Source organism: Paroedura picta, chromosome 7, assembly GCF_049243985.1.
Source record: "Paroedura picta isolate Pp20150507F chromosome 7, Ppicta_v3.0, whole genome shotgun sequence".
Taxonomy (NCBI): Eukaryota; Metazoa; Chordata; class Lepidosauria; order Squamata; family Gekkonidae; genus Paroedura; species Paroedura picta.
In genome coordinates, this window is record NC_135375.1 from 99,456,160 (window position 1) to 99,476,740 (window position 20,581).

At 48.9% G+C, this 20,581-nt stretch overlaps 1 protein-coding gene and 1 long non-coding RNA gene across 2 annotated transcripts in view; one reads left to right on the top strand and one right to left on the bottom strand.

Moving 5' to 3' along the window:
- The window catches only part of RBPMS (RNA binding protein, mRNA processing factor), a 104,380-nt gene extending 97,034 nt beyond the window's left edge, over positions 1-7,346 (bottom strand). The window contains exon 1 of the mRNA XM_077345660.1: positions 7,212-7,346. Within this exon, the coding sequence (XP_077201775.1) occupies positions 7,212-7,281 (70 nt within the window). The 5' untranslated portion in view covers positions 7,282-7,346. The remainder of the gene's footprint in view (positions 1-7,211) is intronic.
- A 9,206-nt stretch (positions 7,347-16,552) lies between these two features.
- Positions 16,553-20,362, top strand: LOC143841870 (uncharacterized). Its single transcript, XR_013232915.1, has 2 exons — positions 16,553-16,884; positions 19,697-20,362. It is a non-coding gene; the product is annotated as an uncharacterized LOC143841870 (long non-coding RNA).
- The last annotated feature ends 219 nt before the right edge of the window (positions 20,363-20,581 follow it).

A 20,581-nucleotide genomic window follows, 5' to 3' on the forward strand; every position in this document is an offset into this window, starting at 1 on the left:
AAACACCAACTCAACTCACTGAGAAATCTCACAGGCAATCAACCGGAGAATTACCATAAAGAAGCATTGTATGTTTATTAATGCATGTTTAAAGCATGTTTATTAATGCTCAAGAGCCAGTTTGGTGTAGTGGTTAGGAGTGTGGACTTCTAATCTGGCATGCTGGGTTCGATTCTGCGCTCCCCCACATGCAACCAGCTGGGTGACCTTGGGCTCGCCACGGCACTGATAAAGCTGTTCTGACCGAGCAGTGATATCAGGGCTCTCTCAGCCTCACCCACCCCACAGGGTGTCTGTTGTGGGGAGAGGATGGGGAAGGCGACTGTTAGCTGCTTTGAACCTCCTTCGGGTAGAGAAGAGTGGCATATAAGAACCAACTCTTCTTCTTATAGTTGCACACATAGTACCTATACGCCAGCAGCTACACTGCATAACTCATCATCCATGCCAGCATTGTCTTAGAAAATGGAAGTCTTTCGCAACCAGCAAAAGAACCACAGTTTCAAATCCAGACCAACCTTTGTCCCGTCTGGCAGTGAAATGGGACGAGTCCTTAACAGTATTAATCCAAACTAGCACAAAAGCTTGAATTAAATAAGAACCGTCAGTTCATCTCCTTTTAATAAGCGGAGCCCTCTGCCAATAAGCACGATTAGGAGAAGCTACCAGTCTTCTTTGAAATTGTACAGATGGCCATGAAGCTGACAGAAGACACGGGCGATATTGGGAATGCACCTAGATAGATTTAGAGCAGGCTTTCTCAAACAGGGCTTCATGAAACCCCATCTTGACAACCCTGGAAGGGTTTCCCAAATGGGTGGGAGTTAATTAATAATAATATATATATATTTAAAATTTGTTAAACATTTATCAGATGTTATGAGCATATATGGCCATGCTGATCTGTGTCCCCCCTCCCAAAATGGCCCATGATAGGCCTGGAGGGGGTGGAAAGGGGAGGAGCCCCAGGTGGGCATGTACAGAGAGATGTTTCCCAACCACATTCTGCACAATCACACAACTTCTGGGGTATCTCAAAACCTGAAGAATGTTTCAGGAATTTCTCAGCAGTCAAAAAGCTGAGAAAGGCTGATTTAGAGTTTGACAGAATGCCCCTGTAATACAACTCCCGTTTCCTTCACCAAAATACATTTTTCTTATTGTACAACTTTTCCGGCAAACTGCACGTATGTCAACACGAAGGGCACGAATGAAGATGCCTTTGGTAAATTGTCCTCCTTTAAAGCCGTAATAATCTCTCCCCCCCCCCCAAATGACAATTTTTGAGCTGCCTCCAACAGAGAGCAACCAAGATGATGGGGATAGGTGGAGCACTTTTCCTATGCGGAAAGGCTGATGAGTTTGTGATTTCACAGTTTAGAAAAGAGATGACTAAGGGAGGGGGGCATGATAGAAGTTTGTAAAATTATACATGGGGTACAGTGAGATGACAAAGAGACATTGTTCTCCCTCTTCCAAAACACCAAAATTTGAGAGCATCCAATGAAGCCAGTGGGCAGTGGATTCAAGACGGAGAAAATGACAAATTCTTGATACAGAGAGCAATTAAAATCTGAAATTCGCTGCTAGAGGATGCAGCGATGGCCACAGAAATAAACACCTTTAAGGGGGATTAGGTAGATTTATGGACAATAGGTCTATCAGCGACTGGGGGAAATTTCCACATTCAGAGGCAGTCGGTCTCTGAATCGCTGTGCCAGGAGGCAACACCAGGGGACGGCCTTGGTCACTATGCCCTGTGCTTGGCTCTCCAGAAGGAGGCTGGAATAGACGGACCACTGGTTTGATCCAGCAGAGCTCTTCTTATGTGCTTAAGCAGTGGTCCCCAACCTTTTTATCACCAGGGACCGGTCAATGCTTGACAATTTTACTAAGGCTCGAGGGGGGGTAGTCTTTTGCCAAGGGTCGTCGCTGCCGCCCGAGCCCCTGCTCTGCTTGTTGTCCCACCAGCGCCCCTGACTTCCCGCCGCCCGCTGGGGGGCGCTGCCAGCAGCAGCTGTGCAGTGCCATGTCGAGGGGGAGCCCCAGCCATGGCGGCCGCCAGAGAGCACCAAAGGTAAGCCGGCAGCAGAGTGGCAGGGCAGCCCCCGAGGCAGCAGCCGGGGAGGACGAGGAGGAGCTGTGGCTTGGTGCCGACTGATCCATGGACCGGTACCAGTCCCTGGCCCAGGGGTTGGGGACAGCTGTCCTTAAGGATATGCAAAAGTCGATTACTTCATTTCCACACTTCCTTTTTTCCCAACAGGGACCCAGACTGGCTTATATTACTCATCTCTCCTGCATTTTACTCTCACAACAACCTGATGAGACAGGTTTGGCTAAGAGTGAGTGATTGGCCAAAGGTCACCCAACAAGCTTTCATGGCAGAGCTCTGATTTGAGAGTGGGTTTTCTAGACCCAAGTCCAACTATTACACCTTGCTGGCTAGGAGCTGGACCTAGAAACCTCGATTTTAGTCAGGGATTCATTGGTAAGAATTCCTAGAATAGAGTCACCAGTCCCAATTTTTAAATGAAAACAAAAAGTAATCTACCACGCAACTCTCTTCACTGAATTTCCCCTCAAAACCCCAGTCTTGGGCCATAAGTTATTTAAATTTCATATGTCTATGTATTGCCTGCCTTTATTTAAACCACGATCTCCTGTTCCTCAAAACATAAACATTTGAGTTCAATACATTCAATTGAGTAGTTCATTTCAGTTATGGGGTGGAAGAAATTAGGAGGCAGGCAGTGAGAAACCGGGCATGTAAATGAATCATGTGGGCTTCCATGGTGAAGGAATTGTCTCTCTCAACTGGTTGACAGTCCTAACAATCCTGAATTTCACCTCCGCTGGCAACCCTTTCCATACTGCCAGTTCATCATGAAAGAAGATCCTCACATTATCCGCGTTCTAGGTTGAATGTATAACTGAAGACATAACTATAGATTCAAGCAAATAGCCATGTTGGTCTAAAGTAGCACAACAAAATCAGAGTCCACTAGCACCTTTAAGACCAACAAAGATTTATTCAACACATAACTGTTATACAGCACCAAATATTTACCTGTTTTAGATGCATTATTTCTTCACTGTCTTCTCTAAATTTTGGATTGGAAGCTCGGGGGGGTGGATGGGCAGTCCTATTATCTGTGGCTTATAAAGGAGGTTCTGTTGCGGGGACTTTTGAAGAACAGGTAGTACACAACACAACAAAATGGCTGACATGGTGGGGCACCTCTAGCCACAAAATGGCTGCCATGGCGATTGCAAGCAGTTCCAAGACAAGGGTTCTCCTAGGATGGAGATGGCGTTTCTGAAAGGTGATGCTGATTAAACTCCTCTGTAGTATCTCCAGCCCCAATGAAGTGAAGGATAACCAGGTTGGAGTTTTTGCTTTGGAGAAGAAGAAAACAGGTGCAGTGAAACACAACTGCAGCTGGCACGATTAGGGATAACTGGCACAAAGAGTCCGTGAGACTGGTATCTACAGACTTATTCACACTTTACAAAGTCTAATCTAGAGGTTTACCATGAGATTTTTAATCAGGCATACACTGGGAATTACAAATTATTCCCTGGACACACATTGGGAAACAAGGTTTAAGCTCCCCTTCCCCTAATTATTTTCCCAACCTGAAATAGCCCCGGGAATCTGCCATTTGCCCTCTTAGGAAAACTTCCAGATAACCATCATGATAGGTATGTTTCCCAAATAGGCAAACCACCATTCCCTGAGGCCATTTCCAGTTGGAAAAACAGAATACCTGGGTTAAGTTCCCCATGCATCAAACTTCAATCCCCCAAGCTCTGAATTTCAATTCCCCAAACTCCGAACTTCCCGTGTGCATCTAATCAAAAGGCCAGGTGTAGGGACAAGAGAGAAGAGTGTGAAGCAGCTCTAAGAGAAGCACAGCTACAAATCTCCAATGAAGAACTGAACTGGCCAAAACTCAAATCAAATTTATGCATACAAAGTTTATATTGTCGGGATGGAAAAAGCCTGGCAAACCAGCTAGTATAATCTTCCCTAACCATACAGGCTGCTCCTTATTGACCCACACACTTCTAGAACAAAGTTTGAGTCCCGTTGTCTTAAAAGGTACCACTGGACTCAAAATTCGTTGTATTGCTTCAGATCGACCGGACAACCCTCCTGCATCTATCCATGTAACTCCAGCGCACTGCAAGTGGAAAACCCTGACCATATTATCCCAGGCTAGCCTGATCTTGTCAAATCTCAGGTGCTAACCACGGTTTGCCCCGACTGGTATTTAGATGGGAGACCTCCAAGGAAGTCCAGGGTCGTGCTGCAGAGGGAGGCAATGGCAAACCACCCCTGAACACCTCTTGCCTTCAGAGCCCCATGGGTGGCCATAAGCCAGCCATGACCTGACAGTCCTCTCCACAACCACAAGCGGCACACAGAGAGAAGCAGAAAACAGAAACACCTTTGCATTTCCCCTTTCTCTTCTGGTCCCACCCGTGGCTTCCCTCCCTCCCTCTCTGCAGCTGGGGAAGTTGGAGGAACTCGGGCATGACAGTTCTCAGGAGAGCCAGTTTGGTGTAGTGGTTAGGAGTGCGGACTTCTAATCTGGCATGCCGGGTTCGATTCTGCGCTCCCCCACATGCAACTAGCTGGGTGACCTTGGGCTCGCCACGGGACTGATAAAACTGTTCTGACCGGGCAGTGATATCAGGGCTCTCTCAGCCTCACCCACCCCACAGGGTGCCTGTTGTGGGGAGAGGAAAGGGAAGGCGACTGTAAGCCGCTTTGAGCCTCCTTTGGGTAGGGAAAAGCGGCATATAAGAACCATATAAGCGGCATATAAGAACTTCTTCTTCCAACGTCTAGTCTAGGCACTATAAATGTGATTTCTGAGACCAACATTTAACTGGGCTAAAACTGCCGGAAGCAAGGCGAATGGACCACCACAGTTGAGCACAAAGGAGCTGCCACAACTCTTCCTTGTATATTCTCCACGGGACAGACTCCCCCCCCCCCCCCGCCTGGAGCTCCCAGACTGCTGAACCCCCGTCTCTATGACATGCCTCTGACCATAATGATAAATGAATCTGAATAGCCTAGCTGCTGCGGGACCCCACCATAACCAAATCTGGAACCCATGAGGAACCTCCCCTTTCAATTGCCTGAAGAGCATACTGCCGACACAGGATCATTGACCACTTCAATTGACCACCACATCTTTCTATGGCTACTCAGCACGGCTGGATTATACTGGGGTTTTGCCCGTACAAGTTTGGGAAAACCGCTCATTTCCCCCCCCCCCACTAAGTGGGGCATCCTGAGCACAACTGAACCGCACAAGACCCCAAGCAGCTTCAGACTGCTGCTGAGCAGGGCTACACAAGTTAATGAGGCATGCTCAGGCGCACGGTTTGGGGTAGTCAAACTGCGGCCCTCCAGATGTCCATGGACTACAATTCCCATGAGTCCCTGTGGCAGGGGCTCATGGGAATTGTAGTCCATGGATATCTGGAGGGCCGCAGTTTGACTACCCCTGATTCAGAGGGACCGCTGCTATGGGGGGTCTTCAAAAGATTTTAACCCCAGTGGGGCAGCAGTGTTAATATGTCCTGCACACGAAGAAACAAACCATAATGCAGGTTAGCTCGGGGTAAAGTCCCAGTGCAGTGGTGAAAAACGCAGAGAGGGCTCCCAACTGTAAAGCGGCAACAAGCAGTAAAACAGCTTTCGCCCAAATGCAAATATTTTTAGTTCCCCTGCAGAAACTGAGGACAAACGGCTTGTCTCCTGTTGTTCCCAACAAACGTTTCCTTTGCTTTCAAGTTAAAACAGCTAAGGAAAAACAATTCATACACAAGTCATTTTCGCAATCTGTAAGTATCCCCCGATTAGTACCTTCAGCCACATGAGAAACGAGATCTTATAACAAACAGAAAAGCTAATGCTTTGTAAAAAGGATGGCGCTCAGAAAGCCATTTAACCCTAGGCAATGATTTGCTTTATTTTTTATTTGTTTTAACAGAAGAATACGGTTCCAACAGTCAGGTAGAACAGTTTAGTACAGGAGGAAATGTCTTCGTTTGAAAGAAACTTTGGGGTTTTTTTCATTCCACGTTATGACCATTCATCCCACTCAGGATTACAGAGAACTGGACCACGCTCTTGGCGTTAATCTGGGTTCTTGGGCTGTTTGGAAACCATAGTCTCCGCACCTCAAAACAACCATGCAGTTCTCAATTTGCTTCTGCACCCTCCCAAGAGGAAAAAGACTTTCTCCAAATCCTCTCCACCTTTGCTTTGAGCTAAAACTGACATTTATCACCTTGCCAAGAGAAGTTGAACCGCATGCTTCTGCTATTAGGGCCACAAATAGGAATTAGAAATTCACAGCTACCCACCCCATTATTTCAGACTTGGGTTGCTCTTTCTATCTTTCTCGCTCACTACTGCTTGGAGAATTGGAAATCTGAGGCTATATATATATATATACACACACACACACACACATACACTTAGGCATGGTTTCACAACTCAAATCTCCCAACATTGCGCCTAGACCGCGCGGAAAACCTAATGCCGCGTTAATTCGGAGCGCTGGGAATGACTGGCGCGGTTTCTCGTAATTGTCAGGACCCGCGCAAAGGCTGCGAGATACCGCCAAGGGTGCAAAGCGGAGCGCGCGTCGTTCCCCCCTTCCACTTTTGCAAAGAGAGCGGGGGAAAGCCATAACTGACCAGCGCGTTTGTCCTCCAAACCACACACACACACACACACACACACACAAAAACCCCTTTAGCCAACGGTGGAGCTTCGTCCAAGCCTCTGTCCCAAAGATCTCCGCGTTTGAACTACTCGGAGAAGAAGGCGCTCGGTGCGTTTTCTCTCTCCTATATTATCTCTCTTCTACAATCTAAACTTTAAAAGGGGGGGGGGTGTTAACAGCGGTCGGCCAGACCCGGGCGCCGACAGGCCACCCCCGGCGCGCCTGGCGGTTCTCCCCCGCCGCTGAACTTTCCCACCAACTCCGCTCCCCGCCCGTTTCTCGCCCTTCCTTTCGCGTTTCCCCGTCGGCCCAGCCTTGCGCAACCCCACGCGAGCGGAGGAGAGCGAGGGAGCTCCAAAGCAGCCCCGCGGGTGGGTCTCCGTCCCTCCCTCCCGGTCCGCTCCTCTCCTCTCCTCTCCCACGGCGGTGGCCAAAAGCGTCGGGCGAGGCGGGCAGGTACCTCTTCCTCCTGCAGGCTGGGCTCGGCCGGGCTGGGCTGCTCCGGGTCGCCCTTGGCGCTGTTCATCGTCTCCCGTGCTCCCTGGGCGGCGCGTCCGGGCGCAAGGCGAGGGCGGCGCGGCGCGCACCGAGAGGGCAGCCCGCGCACTCGCCCGGCCCGCCGCGGGCAGCAGCAGCAACAGCAGCAGGCAGCGGGGCTCTCGCTTGTCCTCCCGCCCCGTCTCCAGCCGCAGCAGCAGGAGCCGCCTGAGGCGAGCGCGCCTGACTTCTCCTCCTCCTCCTCCGCCCGGGCCGGCCCGCCTGCGCGCCTCGCTCTGGTTGGCGGGGAAGGCGACTCCGGCCTGGCGCTCGCCGCTTGGGACGCCGCGGGAGGGCCGGGAGAGGACGCCCCTCCGCAGCCCCCGGGCGCCGACACGTGAAAGGGGCGGGCGGGCAGGGAGGGAGGGAGGAGTCTCCGGCCGTCTCCCTGGCGTTAGGGGAGGTGGGCGTTCGACGGGCGCCGCGCCGGCCTCGCCTACCAGTCGCTGGAAGGCCGCCGGCGTCTCTGAGGCGGCGCGTCCATGGTTGGAGCCTCCATGTGGCGAGGCACTCTATCTTGAAGTTCCGGCGGCTGGGCGCGATCCGGCAGCGAGGGCCGGCGCCGTCTTCGCCTGCTGGGGAGCGGACCAGAGGAAGGTTGCGGACAAGAGGCAGCTCCAGCAAGGGTTCGGCGCCATCCCCTCCTCGCGGGACCACGTCACGTCTGTCGGTTTCGGCCTTCACGTGGGACACTTAAAAGCGCTTTTTAGAAGGGAAGATTGCTGCAGAGAGAGGAGAGCTGGGGTTTTTATACCTCATTTTTCACATCCCACAGTGGCCTACATACATTTCCCTTTCCCTCCCCACAGCAGACACCCCGTGTGGTAGTTGGGGCTGAGAATGCTCTGCCAGAGCAGCCCTAAGAGAAACGTGACTAGCTCAAAGTTACCCAGCTGGCTGCATGGGGAGGATTGGGGGATCAAACCCAGTTTTCCGGGTTAGAGTCCACTGCTCTTAACCACTGTGTTGCATTAAAGCTGTTTTTAAATACCTCACACTATTTGCCACCCGAAGAAGTTCCAAAGCAGCTTACAAACACCTTTCCCTTCCCCTCCCTACAACAGATGCCCTGTGAGGTAGGTGGGGCTGAGAGAGCTCTGAAAGAACTGCTCAAAGAGAACTGTGACCAGCCCAAGGTCCCTCAGCTGGCTGCAAGTGGAGGAGTGGGGAATCAAACCCAGTTCTCTAGAGTTTACTGCTCTTAACCATTATACCACACTGCCTCTCAGAGAACTAGAGGTGGCTAATACCTTCCTATTCCTCCCTCCCCTGCATAGCGGCATGCATTGGTTCTCCCCCATTTTATCTTCACAAAACAACCCAGCAGCATAGGTCAAGCTAAAAAGAGTAGCAAACTTCATGGCAAACTGGAGATTTGAAAACAGCAGGTCACTCAGATCCTGTTCTGATGACTGCACCATGCTGGCGCTTCTGTGACTACATCGCACTGTGATACTATCCTCTTCTCCCCCAACAGGTGAGTTGCTGTCATACCTGGAGCTGCCTTATACTGAATCAGACCATCAGTTTGCTGAGTTCAATACTGCCTAAGTCAGCCTTTCTCACTTTTTTTTTTCCATTGAGGAGTCAAAGTGGCTTACAATCACATTCCCTTCCTCTCCTCACAACAGACACCCTGTGAGGTAGGTGGGTCTGAGAGAACTCTGACAGAACTGCTTTGTGAGAACAGCTCTATCAGGACTTTGGCTAGTCCAAAGTCACCCAGCTGGCTGCTTGTGGAGGAATGGGGAATCAAACCCAGCTCACCAGATTAGACGCTACCAATCTTAACCACGACACCAAGCTGGCTCTCGCCTCTCATGTCCGTGTAACGTACACAACCTGAACACAAAGCATTGGGCGTGCAAGAATTGGATGTGCCTCCAGCTTGACTATCAAAGGCTCATTTCATAACACTGATCAAATCACATTCATCGATTATGCACCCGATTAATCTCATTTCCAGAAACAGAGATGCCCAAATCGCTGCCTCATTTCACACGGAGTCCAAAAGCTTCTAGATCTAGGTTGACTCCGCGCTTGGGTTTGTCAGCACGATACCTGTCTCCCCCTCACTAAAAATAAGTCTGATGATCAGAAAGGATTTATAAGGTTTCCTCATTTCCAAAAGGCTCCTTAAAGCTCAGCTCGCTGACAGCCCAAACACAAGCGGCTCCTTTGAAGCCGTTACAGTCTGTTGATTCAGTGTCTGTGAACGGAGACGGAGCCTTCCTTTCCTTTGACTCCATTCCTGCAACACTTAATGCTCAGGACCCACAGCCTCGAATTGTAATCGTTTGGATATCTTTGTTAATTTTAAGGAACCACAATATTTTGACCTTACGGACCCGGCGAGGATTAGAAGAAGCTTTCTTTCTTTTAGTGTTGGTTGTAGTGATGTGCAGTGAGGAATTCCTCTTCAGGATCAAAGGTTTATTTTGGGAGGGAGGCAGAATAATGAAACATTAACTTCTTCCACTCAGATGGCTATAGGCTAGGCATGCCCACCGCAGAAAAGAATGGGCAGCCAAATTTAAAAGAGATACCTTTGGTCACTGACCTGTAAAATAATCTTTATCAGGGTCGTATTTTCAGTTGAACAAGGGCTGTGGCCGCTTGCAACCTCTTTTGGCCACGGCCCTTTAGGAGCTTTATTATTATTATATTTATTATTTTTAATATTTTTATTTTTTATTTATATTTTATTCATATTGTATTTATATACTGCCACTCACTCTGGTCGTCTCGTGATGTTTTACAAGAACGTTTAAAAGGACAATATAAAATCCCCATAAAACCCCGTATAACAATATATATAATAATGACAACAGATGGAGGCTTAATTAAAAATCTAAACCCAACTATGTCTAGCTCCACTGTTCCAGGCAATGGACCCAGCTGAAGACCCTGAGCAAGATGACCCGTGGGTCTTGATTGGTTAAAAGTTAGAAAGGGGGGGGGGAGAATCTGCTGATCAAAACTCCGGGCACCACCCTGGCCTCAACCAAAAACCTGGCGGAAGAGCTCTGTCAGAGCGTTCTCTCAGAGCGTTCCATCAGAGCCCTCAGTTCTTCCACCAAGTTGGGGCCAAGGCCGAAAAGGCCCTGTTACTATATGGATTTTTTTTTTGTGTTCAAGGCTTGGTAGAGATGACAAAAAAACTAAACTTAAAAACTAGGCTAAAGGAACAAGAGGAGCAAATAAAGAGCTAAGTTCTTTAGCTCTTTGATATAATTAGTATTATTAGTATTATATTGGATTTATTGCCAGACTGGCTCACTCGTGGCGGGTTAGAGAATAAAACCCCACAATAAAATACATTAATCCTAACCAATAACATCCCCCTGGCAGTAGAAATACGTTCTAACCCCAGCCTTCTCTCCCGCTCATCAAACTCCCAACCTGTGCCTCAGGGGGAGGTGTAATGGGAGTAGCCCAGTCTTCTGGCTATTCCTTGGGAGGGCCCCCTAATCTTAACTGCTCCGGCCTCAACCCAGTACCTGGCAGAAGAGCTCTGTCTTGGAGGCCCTGTGGAACTCAGGAAGCCCTGGCGAGGCCCTACACTCTTCTGGTAGCTCATCCCACCAGGTTGAAGCCAGGTAAACCTCCCTTGGGCCAGGGACTACCAACGTATTTGCACCCACAGGGTGAAGAGCCTTGCGGGGGCGGTCCCTCAGATACGTGGGACCCAGACCATGGGTGGCCTTGAAGGTTAATACCAAAACCTTAAACTCGATCCAGGACGCCATTGGCTTTTCAGGTTCCAGGGCCCCCTGCGGTAGGCTGGCTTGGAACACTGAAACTCTTCCTTGCCCAGATGAGGACTGGGAATGAGGCATTCCAAATGATAAAGAGAGGAAGATTATGCCAAGATCTCTGTTGCTGTTCACTCTAGGAGAAGAGGGGTTGAAGAGCCCTTGGCCATGGGTCTCAATTCAAGTGGGAGTAAGTAGCAGAGAATGATAAGTAGGGAAGGAAGGTTCTTGGGGATGATGATGATGCTGGGCTAAATCCTTGAGATGCCAGCTACATATTCCTGTAGTCAGTTAATGGCATTCTTCTTCTGGTTAAGTGGGTTCTGGATCAATTAAAAGGATGTATCCAGAGCAAAGGGGGAGGAAGGGCTCCCAATTTGCTATTGACATTTGCCCAAAGATTGGTGAAGGAGAAATGCCTGAACCATATTATGTGATATGCCACTTATTTATATTCTTTGTGCTGGGTCCTGCTCCACACTAAACTCATTGCAACAGAAAACAGAACCTATCCCGGGCTATATTAAACAATTTCACAATGAATACAAATAAACATTTCTTATCTCTTCTTTTTTTATATATATATGTATATAAGCACAACCAGAACGGCCTCCAGATTGAACCGTTTTCAATTGGGCTTTCCTCAGTGGTTGTCAAGTTTTCCTTTTAAATTATATATATGTGGCCTTTGGCTCACAGGTTTGGGGAGGTCTAGTCAAAAGGGGAAGAGTCTTTTGACTAGACCTCCCCAAACCTGTGAGCCAAAGGCCACATATATATAATTTAAAAGGAAAACTTGACAACCACTGAGGAAAGCCCAATTGAAAACGGTTCAATCTGGAGGCCGTTCTGGTTATGCTTATATACATCTTTACACCGCCCGTGGCGCCGCGGGCGCCACGGACTAAATAAAACAGTAAGCCCTTGGAAGGCGGGCTGTGTCCGGGATGAGGAAGGGTGCCGATTGGCCCCTTCCTCATGACAGACTATCGGAGGGACCAATCGGCAGGCGCGAAGCCTCCGATTCCTTGCCGGAGCAACTGCGAGCCGCGCGTAGCGTAGCGCAGCTCGCAGTTGCTCCAAGCCAGCCGGCCTCTAAGAACCTCTAAGCCAGTGGTCCCCAACCTTTATTAGGCTGGGGACCGGCAGGGCATCGGGCCGCGCCCGTGGGGGCCGCCCCCGCGGGGGCCGCGCCCGCGGATCGGGCCGCGCCCGCGAGCCGCGCCCGCGGATCGGGCCGCGCCCGCGGGCCGCGCCCGCGGATCGGGCCGCGCCCGCCGGCCGCGCCCGCGGATCGGGCCGCGCCCGCCGGCCGCGCCCGCGGATCGGGCCGCGCCCGCCGGCCGCGCCCGCGGATCGGGCCGCACCCGCCGGCCGCGCCCGCGGATCGGGCCGCGCCCGCCGGCCGCGCCCGCGAATCGGGCCGCGCCCGCCGGCCGCACCCGCGGATCGGGCCGCGCCCGCCAGCCGCACCCGCGGGCCGCACCCGCGGATCGGGCCGCACCCGCCGGCCGCGCCCGCGGGCCGCACCCGCGGGCCGCGCCCGCCGCCGCCCAGGGAGCCCCCAGCCTCTACAAACGCATCGCCGGCACAAGAAGATGGCCGCCGGCAAGAAGACCGCGCCAGGGAGCCGCCCGCCGAAGGAGCTGCCCACCGCAAAGGAGCTGCCCGCCGAGAAGGAGCCACCCAAGGAGCTGCCCGCCGCGAAGGAGCTGCCCGACGTCGCTACAGCCCTCTCACTGGTAAGCTACCTTTCCTCACCCTGCCCTTGCCAGTCCCTCGCTCTCCACCCCCCTGCTAGGGCCCATTGTATTTGGAATACAATGGGCTTTTTTACTAGTATATATATAAAAAAAGAAGAGATAAGAAATGTTTATTTGTATTCATTGTGAAATTGTTTAATATAGCCCGGGATAGGTTCTGTTTTCTGTTGCAATAATTTTGAACCGTCCCCTTTTTTTTCGTGGTCCACACTAAACTCATTACAGGGGTCATATACCAGGGAGAGATCATTTCAGTTTCCTATGGGACACTGTTTATTTAAAATCGCTATGCTTCAACTAAATAATTGCCCTTTGCTAGAAAAACAGGCGAGCATATGTCTAAGAGCATATTTTTTCTGTTGCACCCGTCCTGGAACAACTTCTCCTTTCTGCATTCAGCTGCCCGGTCAATGCTGGTTCATGCTACTGTAACTTCAAAGCTTGACTACTGTAATTAAGTCAACATGGGGCTGCCCTTGAAGACAACTGGGAAACTTCCATTTGTTTCCATGTATAAAACTGAATTGATCGGAAGGAACAATGATACTCCTTCACACATTTGGCCTGATTGGAAAAGTTGTCCACAATTAATGTGGTTGCTCTAACTTGTAATCTCTTTATGGCCTTTCTGGAACATAGTAGGGGGAAAGGTAGGCTACTAGGTTTTAAAAAAAATAAAAAGCATCAGCGGGAGACTTCAGAGTAAAAAAGATGAAGAACAACCTGGATTTGGCAGAATTTGCTGGTTTAGCAGAACTATAGAAACTGCAATCACTGATTACTGGTGCTCTGGACTTAAAAAAAACTACATTAGAATGTCTCACCCTCTACTTGCTGCATTTCGTGGCTTTTTGATCCAATGTTTATACCCCCATCCCTTTATAACTCTGCATATATGTGTCTGCCTGGTGATGAAATGGTCTCAGGTCCTCAAAAGTTTTTGCAGGAATAAAAACTTAAGACTTCCAGTGCCCCAAGAGTTCAGCTTGTATTTCTTGGTGTTATTCTCTCTGTGTGTGTGTCACTCTTCCTAGTCATTGTCTGCTCCTTCACACTTTATTTTTTAAGTTTTTTTTTTAAATGGGAGATCTCTAGTTCTGGATATCTACATCCTATTCTCCCCATACTGTGTGAAGGAAACTGCTCCTCCCCAGCCGTCTGCAAGCAAGACTTCTCAAGCTGTGGGTCTCCTACAGACAATCCAATTCCACAAGCAAACATAGCTTGAGTTATAGACCAGACCAGACCAGCACTTAAGGATATCAGCCTCCAGGAGATGAGCTGTCAAACAGAGGGATCTCCAGGTCCCACCTGGGGGACTGGCGTCCCTAGCACATGAATGTCTGGTGTCTGGTTCATGGGGCGCTCAGCCTAAGCCTGGTCCCCGAATTCCCTAGCTTGAATTTTGCAACCGTACCCTGATCTTCCTTGACAGGGAACAATAGCCTTGGTCCAATTCCATGCGTAGCAAGAGGAATCACTGCTCAAATTGTTTTTTTTCTTTTCGAGGAACAGCTCTGCCTGCCGGGTCACAGAGGAGCCCATATAAGGCAGTCGAGAAGAAAGACGTTGGCGCTTTTTCCGAGCGGCTGTAAGGCAACTTCAATTCATTTGGTGTTGTTGTTGTTTTAAACTTCGCTTGGCTATTGGCAATATTTATATAACGGCCAAACACTTGTCTCGTAAGTTATGGTATTTATCTTAAAAGAGCTGGGAGCCTTCCCAGGCGCTCCCAGAACAAACATGGCTTGGTTCGACGTCCCTTCCGCATCTGCTTGACGGCTGCTAGCGAGACGTCATTTTCAAAGTGCCTCCCCGGTAGAGGGGCAGATTGAATAACATGGTGAGAGGGGGACAGGAGTCAAATTCCCTTGGCACCTGGCCTGATGTGTGGAGTCTTTGATCTTTAGATGGACCTAGAGATCTCCAGGAATTAGGGTTGCCAGCTCTGGGTTGGAACTTATCTGGAGACTTTGGGGTTGGAACCGGGAGTGGGTGGGATTTGGGGCAGAGAGGGACCTCAGTGTATAAAGCTATGGAGCCCACCCTCTAAAGCAGCCGATTTCTCCAGGTGAAGGGATCTCTTTAGTCTTGAGAGGAGCTACAGTGCCTGGGGATTCCCAGGTCCCACCTAGAAGCTGGCATCCCTACCCAGAATTACAACAACTATTCTCCAGACTACAGAGATCAGTTCCCCAGGAGAAAATGGCAGCTTCCTAGGGAGAGGTCTATGGCATCGTAGCCTTGCTGAGTTTCATCTCCTCCCCAAACTTTGCCCTTCCCAAACTCCATTCCCAAATCTCCATGAATCTCCCTCTTCTAAAGCTGGCAACCCTTTGTGGTGTGTGAGGCTGACTTCTGTTCCTGTTCATTTATTTGCACATGTGTTTAGTGGCATGCTCTGACAAAACAGTCTAAAAGGAAGAGGTAATCTAGAACCAGTGGCAATGCATAAAAATGAAAAAAAATACAAAGCAGGAACTGGGATACTGGATCATAGCTACTACAACCAAAACCTTTTAAAATGCAGCCATTTAAACATGTCCAGTTAGTCAGCAGGAAATTCTGTTGGATAAAGATATGTCTGATGATGGGAGAAACCATTAGGATTGCCTGTTGGGAAATACCTGAAGATTTGGGGGGGGGGGTTGAACTTGAGAAAGGTGGCAGGGACCTCCATGGGGTACAATGCCATAGAATCCTCTTTCCGAGGTGGCCATTTTCTCCAGGTGAACTGACCTCTGTCACGAGAAGCTTGGCTGTGATAGCAGATCTCCAGTCACCACTTGGAAGATGGCAACCCTAGGAACCATCTGTGGGCGGAATGGGGGTGGGGATGTGCAATGGGCTGAGAGATACCTGGATGTTTGGGTGAGGTTTTTAGGGTTGCGAGGACATGGTTTGGAGACAGAAAGGGTCTTGGTGGGATGTAATGCCATAGAGCAGGGGTGAGCAAACTGTGGCTCTCCAGATGTTCAGGGACTACAATTCCCGTGAGGCCCTGCCAGCAGGAGCTCATAGGAATTGTAGTCCATGAACACCTGGAGTGCCACAATTTGGCCACCCCTGCCATAGAGTCTACTTTCCAAACCAGCCATTGTCTCTAGGGGAGTGGTTCTCAACCTTCCTAATGAAGCGACCCCCTTTTGGGTCGCCGACACCGCTGCCACAGTGCAGAGGGTGCAGCAGGTATGGTGGCGCGGTTGGGCGCGGCTGCAGTGGCAGCAGCCTCGGTGACCCGTGTTGACCCCCATAGGGGTCACGACCCCCAGGTTGAGAGCTGTTGCTCTAGGGGAACTGATCTCTGTAGTCTCACCATCAGGTATAATTCCATGGGAATTGTAGATTCCATGGGAACTGGTGGTTGGCTACCATACCAGGGAAGGGTGTCCACTAAGGCAGCTACTGCTTCAGAGAAAGTGGCATTCCATGGCCCTAGAATGTATTTCCTTGGTTGTTTAAATGTTTCTTCCCTGTCTTTCCTTTTTCCTCTGCAGCTTTAAAATATCAGGCAGCTGAACATAGCCTCTCCAGAAGGTTTCAAGAAATGCATCTAAAGACTGAAATTTCTCTTTCCCTTCTTTTTCTCTCCCTCAGTATTTATAGCTTGCCCCATCCCCAAAGTTCAGGGTAGATAATCCAAGCCAAAAAAACCCAGTAAAAATAAACATGAAGCAATGACAGAACCACACGTTCCAGCTACTCCGGCTGAACCGGGATAGATTACTGATCAAGTCTCCCCTTCTCCCCTACTTGTAAAGTATATTGGCCCTGGGAAGCTTAACCTGGTCGGACTTGTCTTGCTTCTCAACCCATGAGAAAAAGCACCATGTATCAATGAGCCCCAGTGACACAGTTGTCTGAGCAATCTCCCTTCAGTGCCTCGGCGGTCAGGATTTTTTTTCCTACGAAGTATTATCTCTTAAAACGGGAGTGTGACAGAGGTTTTCTTTGGCCAAGCGCTCTGATTGGGGGATCTTGCCTGGAGAGCTCCAGCACTGGGGATGGGATCTGAAACTGAGTCATGCGGAGTACAAAGGAGATGCTGGGGAGGATTCCTAGCGAAGCTTGAAAGTATGTAAGAAATATGTTCAATTAGGATGGAAGGGGGGGGGGCGGATAGGGAGGGAGGGAAGACGAAGGGTTGCTATTGGCTACATGATAAATCTTGGCCAGATATTCTGGTTTGGCATGGAATTGTGGTTGGGGAGGTAGTTGTGAATTTCCTGCCTCCTGCAGGAGGTTGGGCTAGAAGACCCTGGAGGACCCTTCCAATTCTATGGTTGTTCTAGGTTATTCAGGTCAAGAGCCTTGGCTTTCTACTGGGGGAGAAGACAGATGTAGCAGCTGCTACTTGATGCTAACAATATTTTTAACCCAACTTCCAAACAAAAATGTCACAGCAAGCTTTGAGTAAGCACATAAAATCGCCACCCTTATTGCTCAGGACCTACACCAAATCAAAACAGCAATTTGGAAACCAACCAAAGCACAAATAGTATTAAAATAAGCAAACTTAAAAACAGCAGCCTTTAAAAAGATCCATCCAATCAACAAACTGTTCAGGCAAAAGATTTTTTACCTGGTATCCACAATGTGGATAGATGGATGGCAGGCAAATAACTGGGCCACTTTCGGTAGTTTAAAAAATATTATGCCCCACCTTTCTGCCCTCATAAGGATCACTGAGGTGGCTTAGGGGGGGGGGAATTTCATAACAAAAAGAACATTTTAAAAACAATTAAAACCAACCAAAAATCACGACACAATTACAATTAAAATCCATACAAAACCAGAAAAACAACCATTAAAACACTGGGTAGGAAGGAGGAATCACGAAGGGAACACCAAACGAGAAAACTTCAGAAGGCAAAGACCACTGGGGAAGATTTTAAAGCATTCGGAAGTTAATATGAGACCAATCAGTCTTTTCAACCAATACAGAAGTGCGGCCAGTTCAGCGCCCCCCTCCCCCCCCCCGGTCTTTCATGCTCTACAAGCATATTCCACACAAAAAAGTTCTACACAGGGATTGTAACAAATAGGATTGCCAGCTTGGAGTTGGGAAAGACCTGGAGATTTTGGGGGTGGAACATAAGAGGGTGGGGTCTCTCATTCTATCCAGCGGAACTGATCTCTGTTGTCCAAAGAGCAGCTGCATTCACAGGAGATTAAAGGTAAAGGTAAAGGTATCCCCTGTGCAAGCACCGGGTCATGTCTGACCCTTGGGGTGACGCCCTCTAGCGTTTTCATGGCAGACTCAATACGGGGTGGTTTGCCAGTGCCTTCCCCAGTCATTACCGTTTACCCCCCAGCAAGCTGGGTATTTCACCGACCTCGGAAGGATGGAAGGCTGAGTCAACCTTGAGCCGGCTGCTGGGATCGAACTCCCAGCCTCATGGGCAGAGCTTTCAGACAACATTTCTGCTTCTTTACCACTCTGCGCCACAAGAGGCTCCTCCCAGGAGATTACGCACCTCCTAAGAAAATAGTAACAAAGCAGATTTGAGAAACAGCAAAATAAAGACAGAGAAAGGATGTATGTAGGTGTTCCCTGCCCCTGAAAGAACTCCACTTTGGATCCCAAAGCAGAGATAAATCTCCATGTGAAGTCATCAATATCCAATTCGGTTTTTGAGTGCTAGACCGTTAATTCACACTGTGTGTTTGAGTGAATGAGTGTGTAGGGGGCTGGGCATGGCATATAGACATCTAGAGTGTTCCAACAAGCTACGTAAAACTTCAATTTGGCAGGACCGTCCACCTCCTAGAGAATGACCGTGGCCAGACCATTCCCCCACCCTTCTTTGTTATTCTTGCTACTGTAGCCCTGTTCAATTTCCAGAGGGGAATGGGCCTCCCGCTGGTATGTATAGAAGATAAACAATTGAGAAATCAAGCACTTAATCAAAGCAGCTCGGAGACACGGAGTCTTGGGCTGGAGGGCAGCTGCCGTATTAAAACGGGAGAGAATGGGACCTGCGTATCTGAGGGACCGCCTCTCCCAATATGTTCCCCAGGGAGCATTACGCTCTGCGAACACCAACTTCCTGGTCATCTCTGCCCCCAAGGACCCTTGCCTGGTCTCGGTCAGGGACAGGGCCTTTTTGGCCCTGGCTCCAGCCCGGTGCAATGAGTTGCCAGCTGAGATCCAGGCCCCGATGGAGCTGTTGAATTTCTACAGGGCCTGTAAAACGGCACTCTTTTGCCAGGCCTAAGTTCGAGACCAGAGCTGTTTGAAGCTTTACGGGCTTCCTTCTGTCTACTCTTTCTTGGTTCCCTCCGTCATTATTTATTCTGTCCTGTCTAGGGTAGCTGGTGGATAGAGTTGAGGCTCAAGGGGGTAGGAATGTTGTTGTTTTTTTTAATGTGTATTAGTTCTGTATTTTCTTAGGTCACAGGGAGAGTCACAGCAGAATCTGGTGGGTCATGCGCAGAGCCAGAATGGAACCTGGGAAGGTTTTCAATGTGATTCTTACCCTACCTTTCTGCCCTGATGTCCCAGGCTAGTCCAAACTCAGCTGCTAAACAGGGTTAACCCTGGCTAATATTGGCTAATATTTGGATGGGAGACCACTTTGGAAGTCTGGGATTATGATGCAGAGGCAGGCAATGGCAAACCATCTGTATTCATCTCTTGCCGTTAAATCCCAACCTACAGGGTCACCAGAAGCCACCTGTGACTTGAGGGCTGCAACTACAATTTCTGTCCTTGTAGAGCTACTTTAGCTGGCTAGGTTATGACACAAGCAGGGCAAATCTAGAACGTATTATTTTCTTCAGATCCCAGCACCGGTCACTTGAGAGATCATGGTTTATTGCTCAGACCTGATCACTGCAGATTGATTTACGGCAGATCCTGGTAATGTTATTTCTGTTCTTCCAGCAGGATGTCAAGCTGACGACACACAGCAAATAATTAACATATTCTTCTGACTGTACAAACATCAAGACAAACTGCTTTCAGAAAAGGAATATTTTTGGCTTGCCAGCTGCCTTCTTTCCTAGACTTGCCAAGCGGGCCGCACAAACCGATGCTTTTGATACCTCACACTTGGACTACTGTATCATGCTTAATGTTGGTCTGCCCTTGAAGACAAACTTGAAATTGCAGCTGGTTCAGAACGCAGCAGCCTGATTGCTGTCAGGGGGCTAGCTGACCGGACTACATTTTGCCTATTTTAAAGCAATTTTATAGGCTGGCAGTTTAACACCACATTCCATTAATGGTGTTGGTTATGACTTTTAAATAGCTTCACACCAGGGACCCACATAGTTAAAGGACAGTTTCAAAGGGTAGCTGTATTGGTCCACAGTAGAACAACTGGATTTGAGTCCTTTATTGTGGTAAATGCTTTATATTTTGTAGGATTATATTATGAATACAGTTTTGTCCAAGAATTTACAGTTTTGTCCTGTAAGCTTTTAGTTACTAGTAAAATCTTGTAAAAAGTTTTTTTTTGCTCAGATCACAACTGATGAAAGCTGTTTGGCAGAAACTATCATTTTGGTTGTCACGACAAGCAAAATAAAATAAAGAAAAAGACAGCAAGCAAGTTTGTTTATTACATCGAAAATTGTCCTGTTTCAGACACATTTTTTGGCTTTTGTGTTGGTAATTTTCCACTGTGTCTTGCACGTTGTTGAAGAATAAAATGTTAACCATACCATACAAGAACATATAATAAATAGAGCCACCTTGTTTTTAATCTTATTTGTATTGGCCAGCAAACATTCTTGTCTGGACCTGGACCTAAGAGCTAAAGAAACC